General features: G+C 36.0%; 1 protein-coding gene and 1 long non-coding RNA gene across 10 annotated transcripts in view; one reads left to right on the forward strand and one right to left on the reverse strand.

Moving 5' to 3' along the window:
- Position 1: 1 nt before the first annotated feature.
- Positions 2-23,203, forward strand: LOC138189138 (uncharacterized). 5 transcript variants are annotated; one of them, XR_011175930.1, is made up of 6 exons: positions 19,902-20,895; positions 20,977-21,087; positions 21,243-21,451; positions 21,562-21,803; positions 21,868-22,066; positions 22,434-23,203. It is a non-coding gene; the product is annotated as an uncharacterized LOC138189138 (long non-coding RNA). The 5 variants fall into 5 exon arrangements; XR_011175931.1 differs by having other exon boundaries at positions 21,268-21,451; XR_011175932.1 differs by lacking the exons at positions 19,902-20,895; positions 20,977-21,087 and adding an exon at positions 2-264 and having other exon boundaries at positions 21,268-21,451.
- Positions 2,262-25,345, reverse strand: part of Btk29A (tyrosine-protein kinase Btk29A) — a 346,914-nt gene continuing 323,830 nt past the window's right edge. For all 5 annotated transcript variants that reach the window (XM_069131277.1, XM_069131278.1, XM_069131281.1 and 2 more), the window contains 11 exons: positions 11,506-11,567; positions 11,184-11,267; positions 7,917-7,981; positions 6,643-6,708; positions 6,286-6,414; positions 6,010-6,203; positions 5,519-5,690; positions 4,755-4,923; positions 4,552-4,670; positions 4,225-4,477; positions 2,262-3,426 (listed from right to left, as the gene is read on the reverse strand). In XM_069131277.1, coding sequence (XP_068987378.1) covers positions 3,325-3,426; positions 4,225-4,477; positions 4,552-4,670; positions 4,755-4,923; positions 5,519-5,690; positions 6,010-6,203; positions 6,286-6,414; positions 6,643-6,708; positions 7,917-7,981; positions 11,184-11,267; positions 11,506-11,567 — 1,415 coding nt within the window. In that variant the 3' untranslated portion in view covers positions 2,262-3,324. The remainder of the gene's footprint in view (positions 3,427-4,224; positions 4,478-4,551; positions 4,671-4,754; positions 4,924-5,518; positions 5,691-6,009; positions 6,204-6,285; positions 6,415-6,642; positions 6,709-7,916; positions 7,982-11,183; positions 11,268-11,505; positions 11,568-25,345) is intronic.

The following is a 25,345-nucleotide window of genomic DNA, read 5'->3' on the forward strand; positions in this document are numbered from 1 at the left end:
CTGAAACAAAGTTTCAATCAGTTTGAATTCTGACTGCTATGTTATGTTTAATTTGTAATCGCGTTAATACTTAAAAAAAAAGTTTTGCTGCATGTTTATAATGTTGGTGTTTGATATTTATGCTTTATGCCAATATAGTGCGGTATAAAAGTAACAATAATAGTGGTAAAGTACTTTTATGAATATGATAAAAATCGTCCTCGAAATCAATGGATTGTGGAATGTGTAGTAATCGTGAATTTGTAATGAAATAAACTTCTATCGGTGAGTCAACTTTATTTTTTTGTGCCTTCGTTCATATAATTTTTAGAATTACTAGCTTCATATATATACTGATAAGATCCTTTATCAACAAAGAGGTATTAATAGTGCAATTGAGTTTTCGAAGGTTACGGATTATTGTATATTCAACAAATGTCTAATATTGTAATTTCCCTAATGATGTATCATAAACTTAAATTCACGTGACGACAATTACAATCGTAGTGAAGATTGTGTTGATTATTAAGGTAACCTATTTTTGCTAAACTCTTTTTATACTATGCCGATTTTTATGTTAAATCTCTTTCGAATGGCTGGATGTTCTGCTTTTTATGGAGGATGGCGCTTGTATTTTGTTACTCGCCTTTATATGTTGCTGAATTGTTTGAAATTCCCGCTTCGTGATGTGCTCCTACATGCATATATTCATCCATTTTATCAATAAGCACGCCAATTCTAATTACAATTATGTTTTTCGAACATATTGAAGCGTAATATAACGTATCCTGGCGAAGAATATTTATTCTCGCATGTAGGGTTTTTTCATACATGCTATATAATCTACATCTACATGATACCTTTGGTAAAGATACAAATTCTCGTGCAGACGTTTAGAACTTCACGTGATCCTTCCTGTGGCGCGTATTACTTCCGGTAAAGTATTTCATGATGGACAGGAGTTGCCCAAAAAGACAGCCTATGAAATTTTCGAACTGGATTAGACAATAGTATCCTTGAACAACATAAATATTTAACTGTTACGTTTGAGCACGATGCAAATTAACACTATTGTGCAATATTCTGAATGATCAATACGACTTTTGCAGTCGTTGACAGTCGTGAACAGACATTGACAGACGCTTGATATAATTCAAACAATTAAAACGAAGTTTTTCTCTAATGTACATATATGTATACAGTATCTCTTGCTAAAATATCCTGATAGTTATGAATTAAAGAATATAAGAGTTTTTTTTAAGGGTTTTTACTCTAAGATTAAGAGTATAAAGTTTTATATTTGAACTTTCGACCATTCGTGGGGAGACGTGATCTCGAAGAAGTGCGCCAACGGGGGTCGTAAATTCTCGTTATGATTTGAATAATCGGCGCCACGAATCGTACCATCCCTTATTTCGGTTAAGATAATAAGGGTGGTTGAACGAATATACCGCTGATATTAACAGGTTAATATATATTTTCAAAGATCCAACAACTTCAAAGTGATACAATGTTGCATATGTGGAATGCCAAACTACGAACGAATACGAACTGAGACTCGTTTCGTGTTGGCGACTGTGATGACGTATCTTCTGTCGATTGACTGTCTTCGACTTGGAGATTCTGCTGACTGACTTCTGAATCCTTCTGTTCCTCGAACTGTGTTTCAACTCGAGCTGGTTTTAACTGACTATTCGCTCTTATGTTATCATGGAGGAAAGCCCGGTAAGCGTGTGCTCTTTGAACGAAGAACGCGGATTCGTTGTTTACACTTTTCGTCAGGAAAGTGAGGATAACGATCAGCGATGTTCATTGGTTATGACCCACGTCAATGAATGAAGATTCGTTTTTCGCGTTAGGTAACTACCCGCTTCCTCCGTGATTTTTAAGAGCGAATAACAAACCTAAGGACTGTTCTAAGGACCAGCCATAAGCAGAAAATACTTACAGGATTGAAGATTCAGTTAAAAAGATTCTGTTTATGGTGGTTCCTTAGGTTTATTGAGGGTATGAATTACTGTGCATGGGCCTTTGACGATCAGACCATGACGCATGGACGGCGCATGGACTGTCCCACGCGACGTAACAATATTCTTAAAGTTACATGCTCTAAAATAACCTACTTTCATTTAAATTTGTATTATTAAGATATCGTCAAGTTAGGGAGAGCTCGCTCTATGAAAGATACAATAACAATTGATGAAAATGCGTCTATTAGGTGAGTAATATTGTTATTAGTGATTCTAAATCTACAAATAATACCGGTAATACAACAGGACATGTTATTTTTCTTTATTCTATTTTATTAAATTGTCATAGTATATAATACACAAGTGAGACATTCATTTATTAAATTCACTTATCAAGCAGAAATAATGTTCTCATTCGTGGAGTTACGTTTAGTGTTCTCGTTAAAAAGTCGATAACAAAAGGACAGTACACGTTTCTACGGCAAAATCACAACTTACTAATATATCCTGTTCGAAGGACAATCAATAAATACTACTGTTCTATTTGTAAATGCATTCGTATCGTTGCGTGGAACAGATACTCTGAAACTCATGATGGACAAGACAGGGAGTTGGAGAGTTGAAGATTAGGATAGATTGAAAAAACCTGATATATCCGAGAAACACATAATAATATCACGCACTCGGATCGTTTTCGTTCGACGAGAAAAAACAACATCTAAAATGTCTATAGTAAAGAGGAAATTTTTGAAAGTTGATTTAGATCATAGAAGGAAAGAGAAAGAAAAGAGAGAGAAAGACAGAGAGGGGGAGCGAAGGGTACGAGGGTAAAGGGTCGCGATGCTGCAGGGTCAAATAATGTCGTATTAATATTGTTCTTCTTCTTCTTTGTTTTTTTTTCTTTTTTTGTTCGCTTTTCTCGTTTCTTTTCTGTTGTTTTGTAAGCTGCGTTAATACAATCGTTGAAATCGACACACATACTTTCGGGACACACACACAACTTTTATTTGCCTTTAGTGGCTCGTATCGCCTTGCAAATTTCAATCCACGGGTGTCCGTAGGAACTGCAAATGTCACAGACGTTCGACGAGCTTGATGATGGTTGACTAGGTTGGTGGCCGGGTGTACTTGGTGAGGATGACCCTTCTTTCTTTAATTTACACGTGGATGACGAGAGATGTAGAAAATCAACCGAGGGTGGTAGAGTGGCGGGTGCACGTGTTTTACGTGATGACGGTAATGTTGCTGAGTTGTACGACGACGACGAGTTAGACGATGGTAGTATTGAGGGCGATCGCTCGAGCGATGGAGATTTTGCCGCCTGTATTGACCGGCTCGAAGGCGACGATAGGCGCATACACCGTAGAAGGTTGAGTCAATCATTGAGCAGACCTTGAGACACACTGATTAGCTGCTCCTTCAGTACGCGGAAGGAGGGTCGTACTTCCGGGCAATGGGCCCAGCATTTTCGCATTACCTAAAACACAAATAATTAATTAATATACATATAGAGTCTTGTTAAAGTCTTGGGGTTGTAGGATGATCTTATTAGAAGAATTACTTGAAAATGATCATGTTTATTTCTTTACATATTATGTATACTGAGTGGTTCAGGTAACTGCAGTTACAGAAAAATGTCAGAGGAAGATGAATGATCCAAAAACTACTATATCCGTAGGACCATGTCTTTTTTGGAAGTACAGTAGTGCAATCAATAATTGCATTATCTTTTTAAAATGGAAATGCATACTTTTTATTACATAGATAGATTTCTCTCGTCATTCTACGAAAGAAAGTATTAGGAGTAACCTGATCGAAAATTGGTTAGTTTAAAAGATATTTTAACTTTAATTTTATAGAATATCACATGAAAAGCACAGAAAGACGTAGCGCAATACTCTTCCATTTATGTCTTCTTTATCTTACATGTGATAAAGTCTACAAAATTAAAGTTAAACTATCTCGATAGTTAATCATTTTTTCACTATTGTATCCCAATGCTCTTTTGCGTAGAATGACGGGAGAAATCTATTTACGTAAAAAAAGTATGCATTCCCATTTAAAAAAATAATGCAATTGTTGATTGCATGTGTACTACTGCACTTCTAAAAAAACATGGTCCTACGAATACAGTGTTCTTTGGATCATTCATCTTTCTCCTTCGACATTTTTCTCTAACTGTACTGGTAACAGAGTTATAACATGAAGCATTTGTGTGGACCACCTTGTATATCATAGCGTAAATAATTTGGAATACAATATGGCTATGGCAGACCTCGTAGACTTCTTTGAAGCAGGCTTTAGGTCTTTCCAATATGATTCCGCGTTGCACTCTTTCCACAACTTCGGTGTTTTTTAGGCGACCATAAGGCATCTTTCCGCATGTGAATACTTCCCACATAAGCACTCCATAGGCCCAGACGTCTGACTTTGAGCTGAAGCGAGTGTAGTTCAGCACTTCTGGAGGCGCCCATTTGATTGGGAATTTGGTGCCTCCGCTACTAGTATACTGGTCATCCAGTACATACCTACAACAAAATTTCTAACTAGTAACTATGAACTAGGAGTACAAGAAGCTGCATAATGCAGAAAAGGTTTTCACCTTGCTAATCCAAAATCTGCAACCTTTACCACATTTTCTGAGCCCACTAAACAATTGCGTGCAGCAAGATCTCTATGAATGTAGTTATGCCTTTCTAAATAAGCCATGCCTTTGCAAACCTGTAATTCAGAGTATTTCAATTAGCATTAATAATTACAATAATTAAGAAATGAAGGAATGACATTTAGCAATTTTGAATTTACCTGTATGCACATGTCTAAGAGGAGACCAACATTTACTCCTAGAGTTGCTTCATGACGACGGAGGTAGTTGAGCAGAGATCCATGTCGCATGTATTCAGTGACAATGTATATTGGTCTGTCCTTACTGCAAACGCCATATAGTTGGACCAAATTCTGATGTTGAAGTTTCCTATACCCAATAATTTAACATTTGTCATTCTCTAAATTTATTTCTTAACACTACAATTATTAACACGTTGACTGTCACGACATCCGTATTCGGGTGTCAGCAAAGTTTCTGGTCAGGCCGCGTAACCCATATTCGGGTGTCGCTTATTTGACTACTTTCGAAGGATCGTCGTAGGTATTTGAAAAGATATTCCATAATAATAAAACTGTTCAATTGTTATAAAAGTAATACGAAAATGGTTTATTAAAAAAATTATTTAGAATGTAAAACTTATTTCTAAGTTTTCAATTTTTCTTTTCGACGTTGTAACGAATTAGGGCAGAGATTTTAAGTTATACCGTTCGTTGCTAGGCCAAGATTCAAACTGATTTTGTAGAAACTGAAGAGATGAGAAACAAATGCGAAGGAATGGAAACAAAAAAAACGAGAGATCATTCTTGAGACCATCACACGAGCGACTCGCATTACTAAAATATCGATGGGAGCACCTAGCAGAGAACGCTTGGTACTGCTGCACGCGGGGCCTGATGGAGATTTCTTTGAAAACACGCGTGGCAATCAACGTGTTAAAAGATTGATTTAATTATCGACTTACGTCATCACTTTAGCTTCCTCTATAAAATCATCTTCAGACATCGTGCCTTCCTTCATCATTTTTACTGCAACGTCTATTGAACCGCGCCATTTTCCTCTTCGCACTACGCCAAATTGTCCAGAGCCAAGTTCTTCCAACAAGTGCAATTCTGCTGGATCAATCTCCCACTTATCTGTAAATCAAAGACTTGCTACAGCATTCTGCAGAAAATGGTTTACTTCTTAACGCCTTTGTAATTCCCTTAAGGGGTATTTTTCTTTTGGAAATTACTAGACTATGGATATTTATGCAGATTCATATTTTCATGAGCACAATTAAAGAAGTAAGATTTAGATTTTTGAAAGCAGGAGATTTGTTTTGCCTCCTGAATATTATAACGTGTATTCTATCTTAGATATTTTATACATTTTTACGTATTATGTGACCAGCATACATTTTTGCTTTATAATTCCCATAAATATATGAGAATCTACAGTCTCGAAATTACAAACCATGACTGAGGCCAGCAGTTGGTGGCACAGGGCGATCACAAGGACTGGTTTTCAGTCTGCTGGCTAGTCCACCGCTATTGTGCCTGTGATAGTTAACCAAGTCTGGTATTGAGCCACAGCAATGTTTTTCGGACAGATAAAACTCTCCTCTAGTGTTTTGTTTGATGTGATAGTGCTTTACGTGAGGATGTGGGCTATAACGATATGAATATCTTCTTATTAATTTTTTCTACAATTGTTAACGTATAAAGTAGTGTCGTATGTGAAAACACTTACACTTTAGTGTAGAGAGAAAGCGTGTACAGCCCTTTGGTAGACGAATTACGTACGACGAAGCAACCTTCCTTATCCTCCTGTTTGAGCAATGATTCTGCACGTTGTCTGGACATATCACCCACGTACCACCTACAATTCCAATTATTATATTTCAATCATCATTACATATAGCATTCGTTCATTATTTTGTTCCTTATTTACTATAATCTATAGTTTCCGGTTTACATAATATTTACATTTACATTCTGAAATCTTATCTTACTAATTACTCAACTCAATACATTTTATCACTACCTCACAACATTACATAACATTAAAAAAGCATAAATTATGTATGAACTCCCTGCAGGTACGTACTCATATTTCTGAAGACCCAGGAGTTCCTTTTCCTTCACGTAGTTGCTAGGAATGTAACCGATGGATCTGAAAGGAGAATCAGAGGTTACAATTAATTGTTCTATGTTATTCTCTGTCCAAACTATTCTATAAATATTGTACAAACATTGTGCAATTATTAACAAACCGATGTCACGGAAATTTGATGAAGCTTCGCAAACGAACATTATGTTTAAGTTTTGATAAAATCCAATTACGAATTTATGGCAGACAAAGTAACATCATATCGTGTAATGGACATCATTTTATCATTATCCTGCTTCGTTTCCACGCATATATTCGGTGCTCAAATATGCAAAACGAGTAGGCAATTTTGATTGTGTCAATATCATTTGTGTGTACGTCGATTGCTCTACATACATCGCGTACATATTTCAAAAGTGACGTAACTCAAACAAGTATGCTTTTGGGAAGAGCAAAGAACTATTTCTGAGCTTAAACAGTAGATAATTGTTTACCAAACCGGCAAAATGTTGGTCAAATTGGTAACATAATTCGTAACGGTTAAGAGTATCATCCCCTTAATCTCACTATCAATAAAATTAGGTTTAAATTGTAACATTATCATTTGTGAAAATGTAAGCTATTTTTTATAGCAATAAATGCAGAATATTATTTTATAAAAGCTAGTTAGTGGACTGACTTACACCACTACGTTTATCAGTCCTTTACACATGCAGCACGCTAATATAGATATTTTACATGTCAGGTACAGTTTCCCTTGGCTCGTGTTTACTTGCTACACGTCTTATTATAACGTTTGCCAGTTGAATCGTCTACCAACGAATGCATAGCCCTAATCTGCTTTTGGTTGCGTTAAGTAGTCATCAGGGAGTACGAAGAGAGGAACCTAAGCCATTAAAAGCACTCGATTGCCGAGCATGCAAATTGCTACGAAGATATGGGTATCGAGCGAAACGTCGTTAATCCTAATTACCGCTTGCAGCAAGGGTTTGCATAATTGGCTGGATCTAATTAAATTGAAGCTTGATCTCGATCGAAATCTTTCGATCCGATGTGTGGTTTTATTCGCTTGAATTAATGTTTGCTAAAATGGTAATAAATTTTCAAAAAAATTTTAGAGAAAGTTTTAGGACAAAAGACGTAAATAAATAAATTAGAAGCGAGGCAACATATTAAAAATAAATGTAGGAAAAATGATTCTACGTAGAATTAAAATTACGCTTGTTTTGCTTTGTTCTTCTTTTGTTGAATATGATGCAGCCTTTACATACCCGTGTTCATCTTTGACTTTCCACCAATGTTCCTGAGAGTCATCCAGCACTTCGTACTCTGCACCCTGCAACACAAAACAATTTATTATTATTCTTTCATCATACTTGAATAATTTAAATTCCGTATACGATACGACGTCGACAAATATCAATCAATGACTTTTAATTCTAACCGCGAATAATATAACCTTCGATGTGACTCTCAATGACAATGTATCTCCAAATAACCTTAAACTTGAACGAAACAACTTCAACTAATGTTAAAAACCAACCATAACCTCAACAACCATCCATGATTTTCACCTTGATTGAAAATGCTATGACTTTGAGAATCGTCGGTCATTTCCAAGTGATTCTGAGCGTCGATTATTTGACCTCGATCGTTACGCGACATGATCGTCAAACAACCTCAACCGGAAGTTACACTGAATCGTATGACTAGTGAATCGTATTTAGTGAATTGTTGAGCACCAGAAAATATAATACATTAAATTTCGCGAGCAACAAACGTGTCTATCATCGATCTATTTGTTGTATGTATTGAGCTCGTTAATTCAATTTATTCACATATTTTGGTCCTTATTGGTACAGCGAGGATTTAGGAAACTATTCTGGAACGTCTAGTAAATTTTCGAAAGCCATAAAATATCTCTTTGTTAATTTAACGTCCGATGAAACGTGATGCGCCGTACGTGTTCAAGTGTTAATGGGACCCAAGGTTTCTCTGCATATCAGAGGATAACCAGAGAGCCCGTGGAATGCCAGATATGCTGCTGCTTACGTCGACAATAACATGATCGACGCAGGACATTACACGGACTGTTATTTAACCGCAGGATCCAGCTGTATCCAGATTATAACTTGGAAATGTAACGCTGGTTTCGAATCTTTCCATAACGCCACGTGTTTTGAATTAAAACGGTCGCACGATCGACCGATAGTTTTAGAAAGGAAATTGCTGACGATGATCCTTGACCGAACTTTGTTTCCTCGTTAAAAGCATGTGGTGGTTCTAGGTGCGCCATCTATTGTTGAAAAGTTTCCAAGCAGTTATATCTTTTGGTGAACTAAATATTGCTTGGTTGTTAGGTTAAAAGTAACCGTAATATTTTAACCAGACGGATTCTGTAGAAAGAAAAATTACATTTCTAACGACATATACATTTTTCAAAAATTCCTTATTTTCTCCGATTGTGCTTGCAACCTGTACTTTTATATTCTTTCTTTTGTAATATAATATATTAACACGTTGAATGTCACGCCAGTTTTACAAGGTTTGGCCGTGGCGCCACGGTGAGTTTTGTATTATGACATACATATAATATTGAAATATTATTACCTACAACAGATATGCTACGGTGTATAATCATCGCTAATGAATTTATCTCACTGAGGTCACCGGTGACCTCCGCGGCGCTGTAGTGCAATTTCACCCGATTCACTTACTTTTTGCGATTATCAATTATCTCATATTGTTTCTTTGCGTTGCTAAATAATTGTTCTACGTTATTGGGTCCCGGGACCTATCATAAACCATAATCCATCCCTCGGTCATATTTATTCGGACCAGCAATAATCCTAAAGAATCGTCACACGATCTAGCATTTTTTACTTTATTGTCAATACCCTTAATTGCCATCAAACATCTTTCAAGTCGAAACGTTCCTTACTAGGTTACTGTTCATTAAGGTAAAACACGGACATAGCGGGTTTTCCCTATGTTCGACAGCCACTGGTGGAGGACGCACATAATATATTTTATGTATAAATAAAACTATTTTTATATGTTTTATACTGTCACCGATGACCAGCTCTTAACTTCGCCGTGGCGCCGTGAAGGTTAAGTTAACCTAACCCCAACCTAATCCCATGGCATTGAACGTATTAAGTAATGTAATATAATAAGAATATAATAAGAAAAAGCTCCGTCAGTAAATAAGATTCTATGGAACATTGTATCCGTATTTGTTACCGTTCTATTGCTTGTTTTCAAGTATTTACAAATTAGAATAGCTAGAATTAGACAAAAAATCGCGCGCAAATCATTCTTAATGATTCTTGCATATTTTCTTAAAATCGAAGAAGCTTTTCTGCAACAGAAAACATGATCACGCGAAATGTGACCTATCGAAGGTAGCAGAATTATTTAATCCATTTATCCACCTAAACTAGACGGTCCACTGTGTCAAGCCAGAACCAGGTCATTTTGGAACAAAAAATACTATCTGTATTTTCCGCAAGGAATGATCGAAAAAGTTCAAGATTTTACTTAACTCTTTCGATAGCTTTGGACAGCGGTGCAAAGTTTCTATATCCTCGTAATTCAATTTGTCTGTTCGATTCTGTATGATATAGCGCATGAATCAAATCGATTTATAGTGGCGCGGTTATTAACGTAATATGTATGCGTGTTTGGATTCGATAGGACGAACAAGTGTTCGACGCGATTAAATTGTGGTTGGTCAAGTTCCATTTGAACCGATACAAACGGCGTAATTTACGTAGTTCAGTTTGCTACGATACCTTTTAGTTTGCATCGTGGTATAACACAGATTCTTAGGATAACATTTACCCTCGTATGATATGATACGCTTTACTTTATCGACGTATAATTTTCATCTCTACGACGGGATCCGATTTGATTTCGTTTGGTACAGTTTGACATAACCGACTACGAATCGATTCAACGATTTAAGACGATACGTACCATGTAATGCTAGTTTGCTTTTTTCCTTCTTTCACGTTGTACATAACACGATTCCAATCGATTCAGCTCGAGTGCACGCGCTACGATTTAATTCGATTTGATAGGAAACAATGCAGTTTCCTACCATAGACCGCGGTAACGTTCGGTTTAACGTCGGATCGTAAACTATATTCGCTACGTAGCTACTCTAGCTGAATGCGATTTCGTACCATTCGAACACATAATTATTGGAATCTTCGCAAAGCACGAAAAGATATGGAAGGCCCATTCACAATCGAATATCGACCGTCGTTAGCTTTTATGTGATTCGGATTTCCGTTTCAATGGGCAATTATTGTGGCTTCAGGTTCTCCCCGATGTAATTAAAACTGCATTACAGAACCGTCCGTTAAACGATCCCGTGCATCGATCCTTTTTATCGCGTATTACATATTTTATAACCTATCGATGCTCGTGAACGTCGTATCACGCGGATAAGTCGACTCGTGATACGGTTTATTGTGAGTGTTGTTTTCATTTCATTCTTTCAATAAAAAAGCGAAAAATCGAATTTCCCTTACCTTTTCGAGAGACAAATCGCCACCCTCGATCGCTCGAAAAGGGTACAGAGCTACCACGACCTTCGTTCTCATCATTATCTTGTCCTGCAACATGTATTAACTGTTACTCAATTTATCATTTTAACGTTATTCAATTAAATCAAAAAATTAGGTTACTTAATTATTTAATTACGGAGAATGTTTTCTTTTTTGAGAAATATATTATTACAATGTGATAAATAATGTTTTATGGAAAATAGTGATATTTATCTGCCACCTTGTTTTCTTTTGGCGGAAGGATATGTAGCTCGTTGAAATATGAAAGAAGGATTTGTTACTTTACCTTGGTTTTAGAAGATGGGGTCCCAGGTGTGCCCCCTGGCATTATTGGAGTCGAGGGGGTCCCTGTAACATAAACATTACAAGCTTTTCTTAGCGATTGATTTGTTAAAATAAAAGATACATTTATTTTAAAATCGATGTATTTCATATACAGTTGTTTACGGTCAAGAGTATTAAATATATTTCCGTATTGGACATATTGTACTAAGTTAAAACTGCAAAATGTAGACGCTTTATGTGGGGTAGTAAGTTTAAAAAGAAAACGGAAATGTATTTTTATATTTTCTGACTTGAGTTTGTAGAAAAACTAATTTCCATCGTTCATGGAAGAGTTAATTTTAGTTACAAATATATATATAGGAAAATATGGAAATATATAAAAAAAGGATATAGTGAAGAAACACTTGTACGGTCTGGTGAAGTAATTACTTCAAGAAAAACTCTACATCTTTGCTTTTGTATATCCGTGAACTGCAAACCGCTGTTACAAAGAGAATAAGATTTAGTGAAAAAAATTCCAAATAAGGAGAGGTGCATATTATTGCGCCCTTGAATATAAATTTTGTTTTACATTACAAGGTCTAGAGACAAAAGAGCTATAAGTAGATTTCTATCGCTGTTTCTTGTAGCTTTCAGCTACAGTTACACACCAAGGTTAACTTTTTGGTAATGTCCTTTGCTATAAATATATGAACATGCTCTCTATCCTTTTTCTTCCTATTGTATTGTAACACTGTAAGAGTGAGCATCTGGATCAGCATACTTGTTTCAATATATTTTTCTCTTACAAATTCATCCAGTCGTTTCTCTATCACTTAACCTCAACAATGTCACACATTAAATTAATAAATAATGATAACAATTTATTTGATCTTGACCTCATACACTATACTTGTATTTATACTTGTTTCAATATATTTTTCTCTACAAATTCATCCACTCGTTCCTCTATCAGTCAACCTGAACAATATCATGTATTAAATTAATAAATAATGATAACAATTTACTTGATCTTGACCTCATACACTATACTTGTATTTATACTTGTTTCAATATATTTTTCTGTTACAAATTCATCCAGTCGTTCCTCTATCAGTCAACCTGAACAATATCATGTATTAAATTAATAAATAATGATAACAATTTACTTGATTTTGATCTCATACACTATACCTGTATTTATACTTATATTTCTATATATTTTTCTATTACAAATTCATCCACTCGTTCCTCTATCAGTCAACCTCAACCATATCATACATTAAATTAATAAATAATGATAACAATTTATTTGATCTTGACCTCATACACTATACTTGTATTTATACTTGTTTCAATATATTTTTCTATTACAAATTCATCCACTCGTTCCTCTATCAGTCAACCTGAACAATATCATGTATTAAATTAATAAATAATAATAACAATTTACTTGATTTTGATCTCATACACTATACCTGCACTTATTGTTGAGGTTATTAGATGTATGAACAGAGGAACGCGTGGATGAATTGTAACATAGAAAATATATTTTAATACAGAAGAGTAAGTACAAGTACAGAGAAAGAATAGCAACGCACCCGAACCGGCTGGCAGCGGAAACGGTCAACACATCAAGCATAGAAAGAAGACTAAAAAGGAAACACCCAACAGATCTCACAAAGGACATAACCTAACAAACACGAAGATGGTACCCCGCTGGGGGTAGCCACCCACATGATAATCAAATAGTTAAAAAATTCTACCAAATGTCCAAATCGGACAAATTGTGAATGTAAACAACTAAATAAAAAAAAAAAAGTACAAGTAGGAATATAATTTGATCTGGTCTCGATCCCCACGCTAGCAGTGTTACCCTATAACTGAAAGCCCCGAAGCCATCGTCGCCTGTCTACTGTCTATGGTCTGCCTTCGTCCCAGTCTATTGCCTATACGTTGTCGATGGCTTCAGTGCTTGAGAATACTAAAAAGACCAGATGTAGAGTTTTCTTAGAGTGTCGAAGTAACCACTTCGACACTCTCCCTAAAAACTCTACATCCCTACAAACAATTACCTCTTAATATCTTTTTTATTTTCCAAACCTAACTTTTGTCTTAAATATTCAAATCTTGGTTTTGGCAACGCTTTTGTACATATATCTGCCAGTTGCTTTTCGCTTGTTACATACGTTACATCAATTTTGCCTCTATTGTATAAATCTCGCAAGAAATGATATCTTACATCAATATGCTTACTTCTTTGATGTAATTCTGCATTCTTAATTAATTCCACGGCACTAGTATTGTCTACACATAGCATATACTTAAAGATCTTTATCTTCACCGTGTTGTCGAATGTTTCGAGGATGTTGAACCATTCTTCTCCTACTGTCATATGATCCGTAGCTCCTGAGTCGAATGTCCAAACATCATGGTTTACCGCTTGTATCGTTGAGGTGCTTTCTAATAGACCAATTCCGCTGTAATCTCGATTTTGATTTCTGGCTTCCTGGTTGTCTCTACTGTTGTTTCCTTTATTATTTTTGAAACAATTTTTACTGGTGTGGCCTTTCCTTTTGCATATAAAGCATCTAAAACAATCCTTTTTTAGATGACCAACTTTTCCACAATTGAAACAGCTTGGTCCTTGTTTCTCGTATTCACGTTTGCTTGGCTGCTTCTGCTGTTCCCTTTTATATTTGTTACCTTTTGTTACCAGCGCCATCGATGTTTCCTGGTCGTTTTTCTTCCATCTGATTTCTTCCGTCATCAGCCTGGTACTAAGTCTGTCTAAGGTCTTCTTTCCTTCATCCACCGAATCCCACGCACTGTGAAAATGGTCAAATTTGTTTGGTAACACCGATAAAATGCGTGTTATCAGCATTTTCTCGCCAATTTCACTCCCAAGGGCTTTCATCTTTGCCGCTATCAGTTCCAACTTTGATAAGTTGTGAGAGACATTTTCAGATTCTTCCCATCTAAAATCGAAGAACTGCTTCTGGACCATATTTAGATTCTCATCCGACGTCATGTCATATACTGCATTCAACTTTTTCCACATTTCATGTGCTGTTGTGCAACATAAAAGAAGTTCCAACGGTTTCCTTCCTACTGAGGTCACAATTAATTTTCTCGCTAACCGATCTGCTTTCAAAAATCTTTCACGGGCGATTTCTTTCTCCGCGCTGTTACCTGGATGACACAGATTCCCTTCACACACGTTGATCAGGTCGCCATCTTCCTCTAAAAGTGTACGCATGACAAAACGCCACTGGAGCCAGTTTTCTTCGCCACGTAACATCTCGACCTTCGCACTTGCTGATTCCATTTTAGCACTATCACTTACTTTACTAAGCACAACACTTTAACAATTTATTCACTTCGCGTTGCTACCTTACAATTTACAGCTCTGGGCCCATAACCTGTTGAGGTTATTAGATGTATAAACAGAGGAACGCGTGGATAAATTGTAAAGCAGAAAATATATTTTAATACAGATGTGTAAGTACAAGTAGGAATATAATCTGAGCTGGTTCAGATCCGCACGCTAGCAGTGTTGCCCTATAACTGAAAACCCCGAAGCCATTGTCACATAAACTTGAGGGTTGGATGATAAAATAAAATAGCTGAGTCGTAACACAACTATTAATTTTGTTTGAATTAAACTGTATTATGAATTCAGCAATCACAATGGAATACACACTGAATTAACACACATAAATCACAATTCACTCCAACCAGGTTATGTAAAACCTAGTTACACTGATACGTTAAGTACGCGACTGTTATAAGGGTAGAGACCGGTAAAGATATGTTGACTATTCTAAGGATACAGAATAAGTGAGTTTACTGACGATACTGTGTCTGACAAAGCTAGGAGTGGGTGTGTCTAAGGACACGGGACTATCGGATTTGTTGATGACAATTTTGGTTAGGGAAGTGAGGGCAGTAGACACCGTTTCCGATTGGATAATAAGAAGGTTGGTGGTCCAGGAAGGGTTTTAGCCGCCCTCGCGGGAAAGTTGCTAACGAAACATACCAGACGTGAGGAAAACTAACTTTCCGTGTTAACCCGTAGTAAACAATAAACGTAAAAGGAAACCTAAGACAAGAGATACTCGCTTGGCCCGAAGGACCTTAACTAAGAAAATTCCAAGACCCCTGATGGGTACTTAAGACTATTGAGGGTACGCGCAAAGGATGTGCAAACATCTGGGCGGGCGCCATCCTGCCTGCGGTGCGTGGCCTGATCTCTGATGTGTCTACTGTCTATGGTCTGCCTTCGTCTCAGTCTATTGTCTATACACCATCGATGGCTTCAGTGTTTGAGAAAACTAAAAAGCTAGATGTAGAGTTTTCTTAGAAATGGTGACCACTTCAACGTAAATAATGATAACAATTTATCTGATTTTTACCTCATACACTATATCTGTACTTATACTTATACCTATACTTATACTTGTTTCAATATATTTTTCGATTGCAAATTCATCCACTCGTTCCTCTATCAGTCAACCTGAACAATATCATGTATTAAATTAATAAATAATGATAATAATTTACTTGATTTGATCTCATACACTATACCAGTATTTATACTTATATTTCTATATATTTTTCTATTACAAATTCATCCACTCGTTCCTCTATCAGTCAACCTGAACAATATCATGTATTAAATTAATAAATAATGATAATAATTTACTTGATTTGATCTCATACACTATACCTGTATTTATACTTATATTTCTATATATTTTTCTATTACAAATTCATCCACTCGTTCCTCTATCAGTCAACCTGAACAATATCATGTATTAAATTAATAAATAATGATAACAATTTACTTGATTTGATCTCATACACTATACCTGTACTTATATTTATTTCAATATATTTTTCTGTTACAAATTCATCCACTCGTACCTCTATCAGTCAACCTGAACAATATCATGTATTAAATTAATAAATAATGATAACAATTTACTTGATTTTGATCTCATACACTATACCTGTACTTATATTTCTATATATTTTTCTATTACAAATTCATCCAGTCGTTTCTCTATCACTTAACCTCAACAATATCACACATTATATTAATAAATAACGATAACAATGTACTTGATTTTGATCTCACTATACCTGTACTTATATTTCTATATATTTTCCTATTACAAATTCATCCACTCGTTCCTCTATCACTTAACCTCAACAATATCACACATTAAATTAATAAATAACGATAACAATTTACTTGATTTTGATCTCACTATACCTGTACTTATATTTCTATATATTTTCCTATTACAAATTCATCCACTCGTTCCTCTATCACTTAACCTCAACAATATCACACATTAAATTAATAAATAACGATAACAATTTACTTGATTTTGATCTCACTATACCTGTACTTATATTTCTATATATTTTCCTATTACAAATTCATCCACTCGTTCCTCTATCACTTAACCTCAACAATATCACACATTAAATTAATAAATAACGATAACAATTTACTTGATTTTGATCTCACTATACCTGTACTTATATTTCTATATATTTTCCTATTACAAATTCATCCACTCGTTCCTCTATCACTTAACCTCAACAATATCACACATTAAATTAATAAATAACGATAACAATTTACTTGATTTTGATCTCACTATACCTGTACTTATATTTCTATATATTTTTCTATTACAAATTCATCCAGTCGTTTCTCTATCACTTAACCTCAACAATATCACACATTAAATTAATAAATAACAATAACAATTTACTTGATTTTGATCTCACTATACCTGTACTTATATTTCTATATATTTTCCTATTACAAATTCATCCAGTCGTTTCTCTATCACTTAACCTCAACAAAATTAATATTAAATTAATAAATAATGGTAACAATGTATTTGATTTTGACCTCATACACTATACCTGTAGTTTTCATTTTTCGAAGCATTCGCCATTAGTCTGAGTTTTTCACGGCAGCAAAGCTGCTTCGTTCGTTTCCTGGGATAATTATCGAATGTAGCATGGAGAAGACTTTGGAGAAGAGATCTCATAACTTACATCTAATGAGCTTACGTTGCTTGCGATGTTTTTAATGAATACTAATGAACTCTAAAATTTTGTTCTCCTTTTTTCCAAAGGAAAAGTCCGGTCTGCGAAGCGAGCTTTTTTAACCGAGAATAATTGCACTCATTCTCGTAGGAACGGTCTATGAATGAGAAAGGAAAGGACAACTTTTTTTTCTTTAATCTAACAAACAAATTCTATGATGTTCGCTTCTTTTCTCGTCGTCTTAAATCTCCTTAATTAACAACGAATTATGAAATGGAAAGATTGCAACTTTTTGACGAAATATTTATTGGCAGAATAACCGATGCTGTTACGTAGGTAAGTTGTAAATTAGAATTCAACTGGTATTATAGTGGATTTTATTATTGAGCCAATTAATCAACTCTTTCTCTCTCTCTCTCTTCTCGTTGGTAATTAAGCAGAGATTAAAAGTTTTCGTTCTATTTATTTCTCCGTTACGAGTTCAGACAATAATCAAAACGAACGTCCACAGAATATTATTCATTTATGAAACAGGATGTTGAAAAATTCGTTTAATTCATTCGACTAATAATGACATCTTCGTTTGCATCAGTCGTTTGAGAAATGTTGGAGTTAAACTTTGAACAGCGATTTGTCGATCTATAGTATAATAATTTATGATACAGAGAACTATAGTTAAAGTACAGTTCTCGAGAAGACTACAGAAAATGCTTTCGTTCAACGAATATCTGTAAAAATATCATTATATCAGATATTCGAACGTCTACGTTTCTAAACATCCAAATTTATTTCAAATAAAATGCAAATCATTTTGAGAAATAAAAAAAAATTCAAATTACATAAACAATGAAATACAAGTATTGACGAGATGAAATTCCTTCTTTTTTTTTTATCTGACCGAAGTATCGAGCGTTAAAACAGCTACTCATTTCGTAGAATCTCACTCGAAGGTTTCAAACATTCGTCGCAAGCAAAGCAGACGAGCCACTCTATCGGGTGTTCTAATAACGCACACGAACATCCAGTGAACATGCTAATAGACAACAATATATCCATTCGTGTTTTATGATACATCCTCTGTATCTCGTAATATTCGTTCCAAGCTAGGAAAGAATCATAACGAATCGTAAAAAAAAGAAAATAAAAAAAAAACGGATATGAAAGGAAAAAAGAAATGACGAGAACAAACGATGGGTAGGTCATCGGCTAAATATTTTCGTTTGCTGTGAATCGACCGATTTACTTCGATGTCAGCGGTATCGCGACTGATGTTTCGTTAATATTTTGTGAACAGCATGTCGAGCATCGTTTCGATATTCGCACAGCTTTTCCTCTTTTATAGTTTTCATTTTTATCTAGATATGTCGCAACAATAGAGTTGCAGCTTCGTTCTGCATATTTCCTTTCCTATCTTTTTTTCGTCTGTATATCTTTTTTTTACCTCGAAGCGAACTCAGCTTCAAACGTGACCTTTATACGAGAATATGGCTGTGTTGCCAATTGTTCACTTGCCTGGCAACGAGACGGATGAATGAACATTTACAAAATTAAACGGATCAAGTTATCTTATCGAGAAATTCAATCCCCCGCGGCATCTCGTCGAATTTTATTTACTTTTAACGTCTCGTCGCCGATCTACGTTTCATATTTCTCCACGAGGAACGCTCGTCCAGTCGATCTATCCAACTTTCTTTCCAAATTACTGTTTTCTGTCTTCGTTATTCAGTGTGTAGAGTACATCCTTCCATGGAACGCTAGAAGGAAACTGTTAGCTCAGTTTAACAAAATTGTTGCTAGTACTTCACACTCTGACAGTCGTAGCAAAAAAAATTTTTTTATTATTTAATTTGTACTTTACAATTTGTCCAGCTGGACATTCGGTAAATTGGGGGAGTTCTCTGGAAGAAAGATTCTGTAGGTCTATTAGAGATATATGCAGACTTTCATTCATTTCATAAATATAAAGAAGAGAAAATTTCTTTAAGACCAATTGTAATCATAAGACTACGAATTTGTATATTACATTTGTGAAAAATTTGAAGATGCAAAAATGCACTTAATGCGTGTATGAAAATATAGAAATTTATCCAACGTATAATCCTCTCTATAACGTTCGGTAGGTAAAGTAATTCTCTATTTGGGTTTCGGCTTTTTAATTGTATTTATGGAAGTATCATTGTGTATAAATATTCACGGTTTGATAATTACCAATTCGAATGTACCTAATATTAAAAGACTAGAACTAATACTTTCGACGCAGTCTTATGAGTCTCCTTTCTCAGAAGTATAATATACAATAAGTATAGGCAGCAATAACGAGATAGTAATAACTGTGTTATGTATAATAACATTAAAAATATGAACTATATAGTATATCATACGTCTCGTGTTATACTATTTGCAATATGTTTGAAGGTATTACGTATTGTTCGAGAACATTGAGTTTAAGGATGTTTTCGAAACGAGCAATTTGCATCGATACCCAAGCTTTCTCTACGGATCATATTTCTGTTTTCTCTTGGTTTCAGGTAGCGACTCTTTGTTGGTCTCAATTAGCGTGACGCGTAACGAGCTGCAACTCGTTAGCTGACCGATTCGTTGATAAAATACACGATTCCATGATTCCTGTACAACCAACTGGATTTTTCGTTTTAATTACTCTTTCCTCTTAAAACTTTCAAACCTTTCGATCAACCGGATTTTAGTTGCCTGAATGATAACCATAATAGCACTTTCTTAACTGGCAAAGATTTTGTTTCGTTCACTGTTACGATCCCCACCAGTTCTAGTAACTGATTGATGGTGCTTCAAAAGCTTCTTACACGATCGAGTTAACCCTTTGCACTTCTATATCGAGTGTGATTCGACATCAATTTTTATCTCAAGAGTTCCTTTGTCGAGTCCCACTCGACATTCTTTCATGTCCAAATTAATAGATGTCGCGCACACGTTATCGATGCTCTTACCGAACTGGCTTACTTACCTAACTTATATCAATCTGCTCAGAGTTTGAAAATTGTATACCTGTCACCCTCTAAATATTTACAACGAGTGAAAGGCGCGAAATAAATAAGGACTTTGACAGTAGTGATAGTGATGACTATATGCGAGAAGTAGATCTTGAGTACAATATAGTCGCTAAGCGTTGGGAGCTGCTGGTAACGAAATTGAAATAAAATTCCGAGTGCAAATGGTTAATACTATGGAGTCAATTTTGGCGAAATTAGCAATGTTAATAAATTCCCTCGTATGACAGTAACAAGCTCGGCAATAAGACGAAGATTTACAAGTGAATTGTACGAATTACAATTCGATCGATGGTATTTTACGATACAAAATTGTAAGAATATGAAAACTGTTTGTGTAATAAATGTTTATAACCTATGCTTTGTCACTTGGTAATTCACTATCGTGTAAAAAGGTTTCAGTTTTACGTTAGTTAAATAAATAATTATGCCAGATGTTCGTGTCTCGTTCGTATTCGACGAAGAAAAGAGAAATATACTTTCTTCGATAATTGATCAATAAACAAGTAAGATCGCGACTAGTGGCCAATTAGCAAACTAATCGTAGCAATCGGCTACTCTAGCACGGAACTTCGTGCTATCCTTCTGGTCGTCAGCTTTTATTTTTTTTCTTATTTTTTATTTTTTCTATTATTTAATTTGTACTTTACAATTTGTCCAGCTAGACATTCGGTAAATTTCTCTAGTGCTTTTATTTGAAAACATACCACGACGCCAGAAATTGCAACGGATCCATGATCCAGCCAAAGCGAGCCATCGAGCCTCTCCTATGCCTCCTTCCACACCACTTTTCCGAAGATGCTATCGTCGAACGTTTAAGTGAAAGCTCTAGAACCACACAGACTACGTGTGAACGCGCGTTCTACACAGGTATTTTTACCTCACCAACTATCCTCGAATTTCGTATGTTTCCACGCCGAATAAATAGAGAAAATAAATCGGGATCGATCAACGAAATATTTTATCGCAAAGGAATATAGAAAAACGGAGAAACGCGGAACAACTACACGCGACGAAGGAACGTGGATTTTAAAGGGAATAATAGATATATATATATAGTTAGGTTATCACTCGCGAACTGTAACCGAACTTCACGTGTTCCCGACGCGTCCCAAGAAACAGCCGAAGAAGAAAGATTTAATCGAGAGAAGAAATATTTTATTGCAAAGAAATATGAAAACTTGTAGGAACCACGTACAACGAAGAAACGTGAATTTTACAGGTAATGATACATAGATGGTTAAGCTTTCACTCGCGAACTGTGTCTAACTTCACGTGTTTTTCAGATAAGTCGAGATCGAGAGGAATAACACGCCGTACGAGAAAAAGATACGGAGATATAGAGAATGAAAACACCACACGATGAAGAAACGTGGATTTTAAGGAGAATATGGTATATGGTTAGAACGATGACTAAGAGAAACGCGGTTGCAAGCAAGAGTGCAGGTGCGTGCACCGGCCGCACTGAATGCCGGAATATCAACGGTGAGCGAAGGACGATACCACAGCTAGTCTCCACCCTGTCTAGACAAAATCAATGCGACCTCAACCTCCTGCATCCCCTCCAGCATCCCTTAGACCGTTCAACGTCCCCACGTGCGTGCGTGCCTGCCTGCCTGCCTGCCCTGCGTCCCTCTCTCTTTCGAACTTCCTCTTCACGTCTAGTTTCATTACCGGAAGCAGTCTGCCGCTGCTCCACTCTATGGAGTGTGTACTACGTTCACCGACTACGGATACAAGTTGCTACTTCTTCCTTTCTCTTCTTCCCCTTCTACTTTCGCGATTTCTTTTTCTCTTCCTTGTCTATCTCTTTTGTTCTTTCCTTGGTCTTATCTCTTTTCTATTTTTGTAGGGAACATGCTGTTTCATTCGACCGGCACGATGGTCCTCGTCACACGTAGCGACGTGGATTTTTGTGAGTGCTACACATGCACGAAGAGACAAGAGCGAACGGATCGAGGGAAAATGGAACGAGGGAATGCAATTTGAGACTGTTAAAATGTCAGCGATTTTTGCGACCGGACAGGAAATGTTTATTAACGGCCGTCGCCGGCACCAGGTTTTACACAGCCGGATTTCGTTTCGCTGAAATACGGCTGTTTGGAAAACCGATAATGCGTGTAAAAATGTTCGTGTCACCGAGAGGCGGTGCGAAAGAAGCTGCCGGGATTCGATACGGGCGTAGTGTGCGACACGCCAGCTCTGCACTTACGAATAGCAAGTCACCGTTGAGTCTCACTAACGAACAGTTAATTTCGCGTAGTATCACGCTCTTTCCTTTATTCATCGTGACAGCGTCAGTTCGTAAAAGCGTGAGCAATTTTATCATACATTTTTGTGCTACTTGATCGAAACGACGTCCAATCAATACTCCAGTCAAAGGGCAGAGTAGTAGCTCCTGGCGATTTTCATAAGTGGTGATACTATAAGAAAGTAAACTTGACAATGAGAAACGTAGTATTAGATCGTCTAAGTAATGTATTCGATACATGAAACTAAGTGAAAATTGTTTAAAAGCAATAGGATACTATAGAAAAGCAGCATGATCGCATGAAACTCTACTATTCTGCTCTATAGTTAAATCTATTCTGATACTTTTATTAGTGTGAAACGTAGTTTTGCAGAACAGAATATTGTAAAAGTCGTACACGATCATAAAAAACGTCTGTCGTGATAAATGCGTAAATATTGAATAATACTGCAGACATACGTACTATATGAAAACGAAACCAAATCACAGGGACTACACTACCACATAGTCAGTCCGGCTATGTTACCATCGATATACCATCGTGGAGCTTTTTCCGTATCATCGGACGGTAAAAACGTATCAGCACGCTCTATTTGTTTGTTCGTTTCAGTCAAGTATTTGCATCCATATCTCGCCTTGAGACGAGAGTAGACGTTCTTAAAGCATTCGAGGGCGAGACACGATCGCGATGCATTAATCTAAAAAATTGATGAACCGCGATACAACAGCCTCTGTCTTTCTCCTCCCATTTCACCTCTTGTGAACTGTGCGATAGAAACAAAAGAATTAACCTCGACCGATAGAATCGTCCGGGGTAATTGCTCGTTGGGGCGACAAAATGTTCGCTAGAAACACGAATACTTCTATCGATGGAGAAGAGAACGCTGGATCAGTTGACCTGTTTCGAATAGTTGCTCTGTATACGATACACGACACACGCGTCGCCCATTGTACGGTTAGTGAGCGCGAATACGTTATTACTTGCTATTATCGCCGCTACCGAATGTTTCATATTGTTTTCCATTCTTCAACGATTTTTCAACATCGTTCGAATGCAGTCGAGGTGGAAAAATATTCAGCCGAGAACGTTTTACGGTTTCTACAAATTTATTACCGCGGCTTTATTATCTTCCGTTTGACAAATTGCGTTGATAAGTGTACTTCGCAGCGTGGCTCGAACAATTCTCTTGATTCTTTGAAAGGTTTACGATACCTCCATCGCGCCTTCATTTTCTCGAACGTGTATAGATTTTTATATTTTACGTCCAGTAGTTTACGATCTGCGTTCTGCTGTTCTTATCATCTAGGTTATACAGCAACCAATGTTTCTGGTAACAATGAAATGCTTCTTACGAGATTTTGTATATTATTGTTATTTGATAACTATCGTATCATTTCTCTCCTTTTTCGGCCATCTTTATGATATATAAACTTTGTGAAACTGTCCCGAAACAGCCAAGATTTTTATCACCAGGTTTATATCAATTAATTTACATATAGTATAATTTATATATATAGATCTGGCTCTCTTAATTGTATAAATATTGTATAGCAATTTTCAAATTGTATATATATATATATATATATATATATATAGACCCAGATAGTTTTTAATTTGAAAATTGCTGTTTACCCTGATCTAATTTAAATTTGTGTAATTGCAAGGGGGAAACATATCATTTCAGTTAATCATCAACGAAGATTCGATTAACGATCTTCATTTCAAAATATTATTTATTTCGAAATAACATTTATTAAGTAATAATCTAATGGTAAAGCGGGTTATATCTGAAATTCTGCAAAGGTTTTAATTAAAAAGATTATTGAATTCCTGTCGAGTAAGATCTGTCTCATTACGAGAGTATTTAATCTACCGAAATTTCAGATTCCTCAACGAGAGAGAGAGAAATTTCGATAGACATGTTCCACGAGTAGAAAGTTCTTGGAAAAAAAGGAGAAACATGTTCGTTTCGATTGAAACCGAGAGACTGTTCGTCCTCGGATACGATTCTTCTGCTAATTTGAAAGCACTTTATTAATTTATCAGCGGCTGAATTTTTTCGAAAAACCGGGTGATACTTCGTTCAAGCGAATTTTTTAGAATTTTCCATTTTAATTACAGAGACGCAGGCGATTTCGGATGAAACGTTTTTTGTTAAAAGTTTCCCCTTTGCCTACTTAACCGTTCACCACGTTCGTGAAATTCTGTGTTTCGCATTGTAAATTGCTTGGAGATAATTATCTTAGAATATTCGCGCGGTCGAATGTGTCCTGTGAATTAACGCGAAGAGAGACAGCGAGGGAAAAGGAAGAGAAATTTGAAGTGTATAGGCCGTGATAGTTGCAGTTGCGGATGTAGATGTCACTGCTGGGGTACTGCTGCTTTTCTACTAATTTAGATGCGTGGAAAGAAAAATCGGAAACACAGGTGTCAGGATTTGAACCCGGGTCCCGAACGTTCGTAACCGAAGGCGCTAACCACTCCGCTGCCATCGTTTTTTTAATGATGTTTA

Source organism: Bombus flavifrons, chromosome 18 (genome assembly GCF_040668555.2).
Source record: "Bombus flavifrons isolate JBK064 chromosome 18, iyBomFlav1_principal, whole genome shotgun sequence".
In the NCBI taxonomy this organism is placed as follows: domain Eukaryota; kingdom Metazoa; phylum Arthropoda; class Insecta; order Hymenoptera; family Apidae; genus Bombus; species Bombus flavifrons.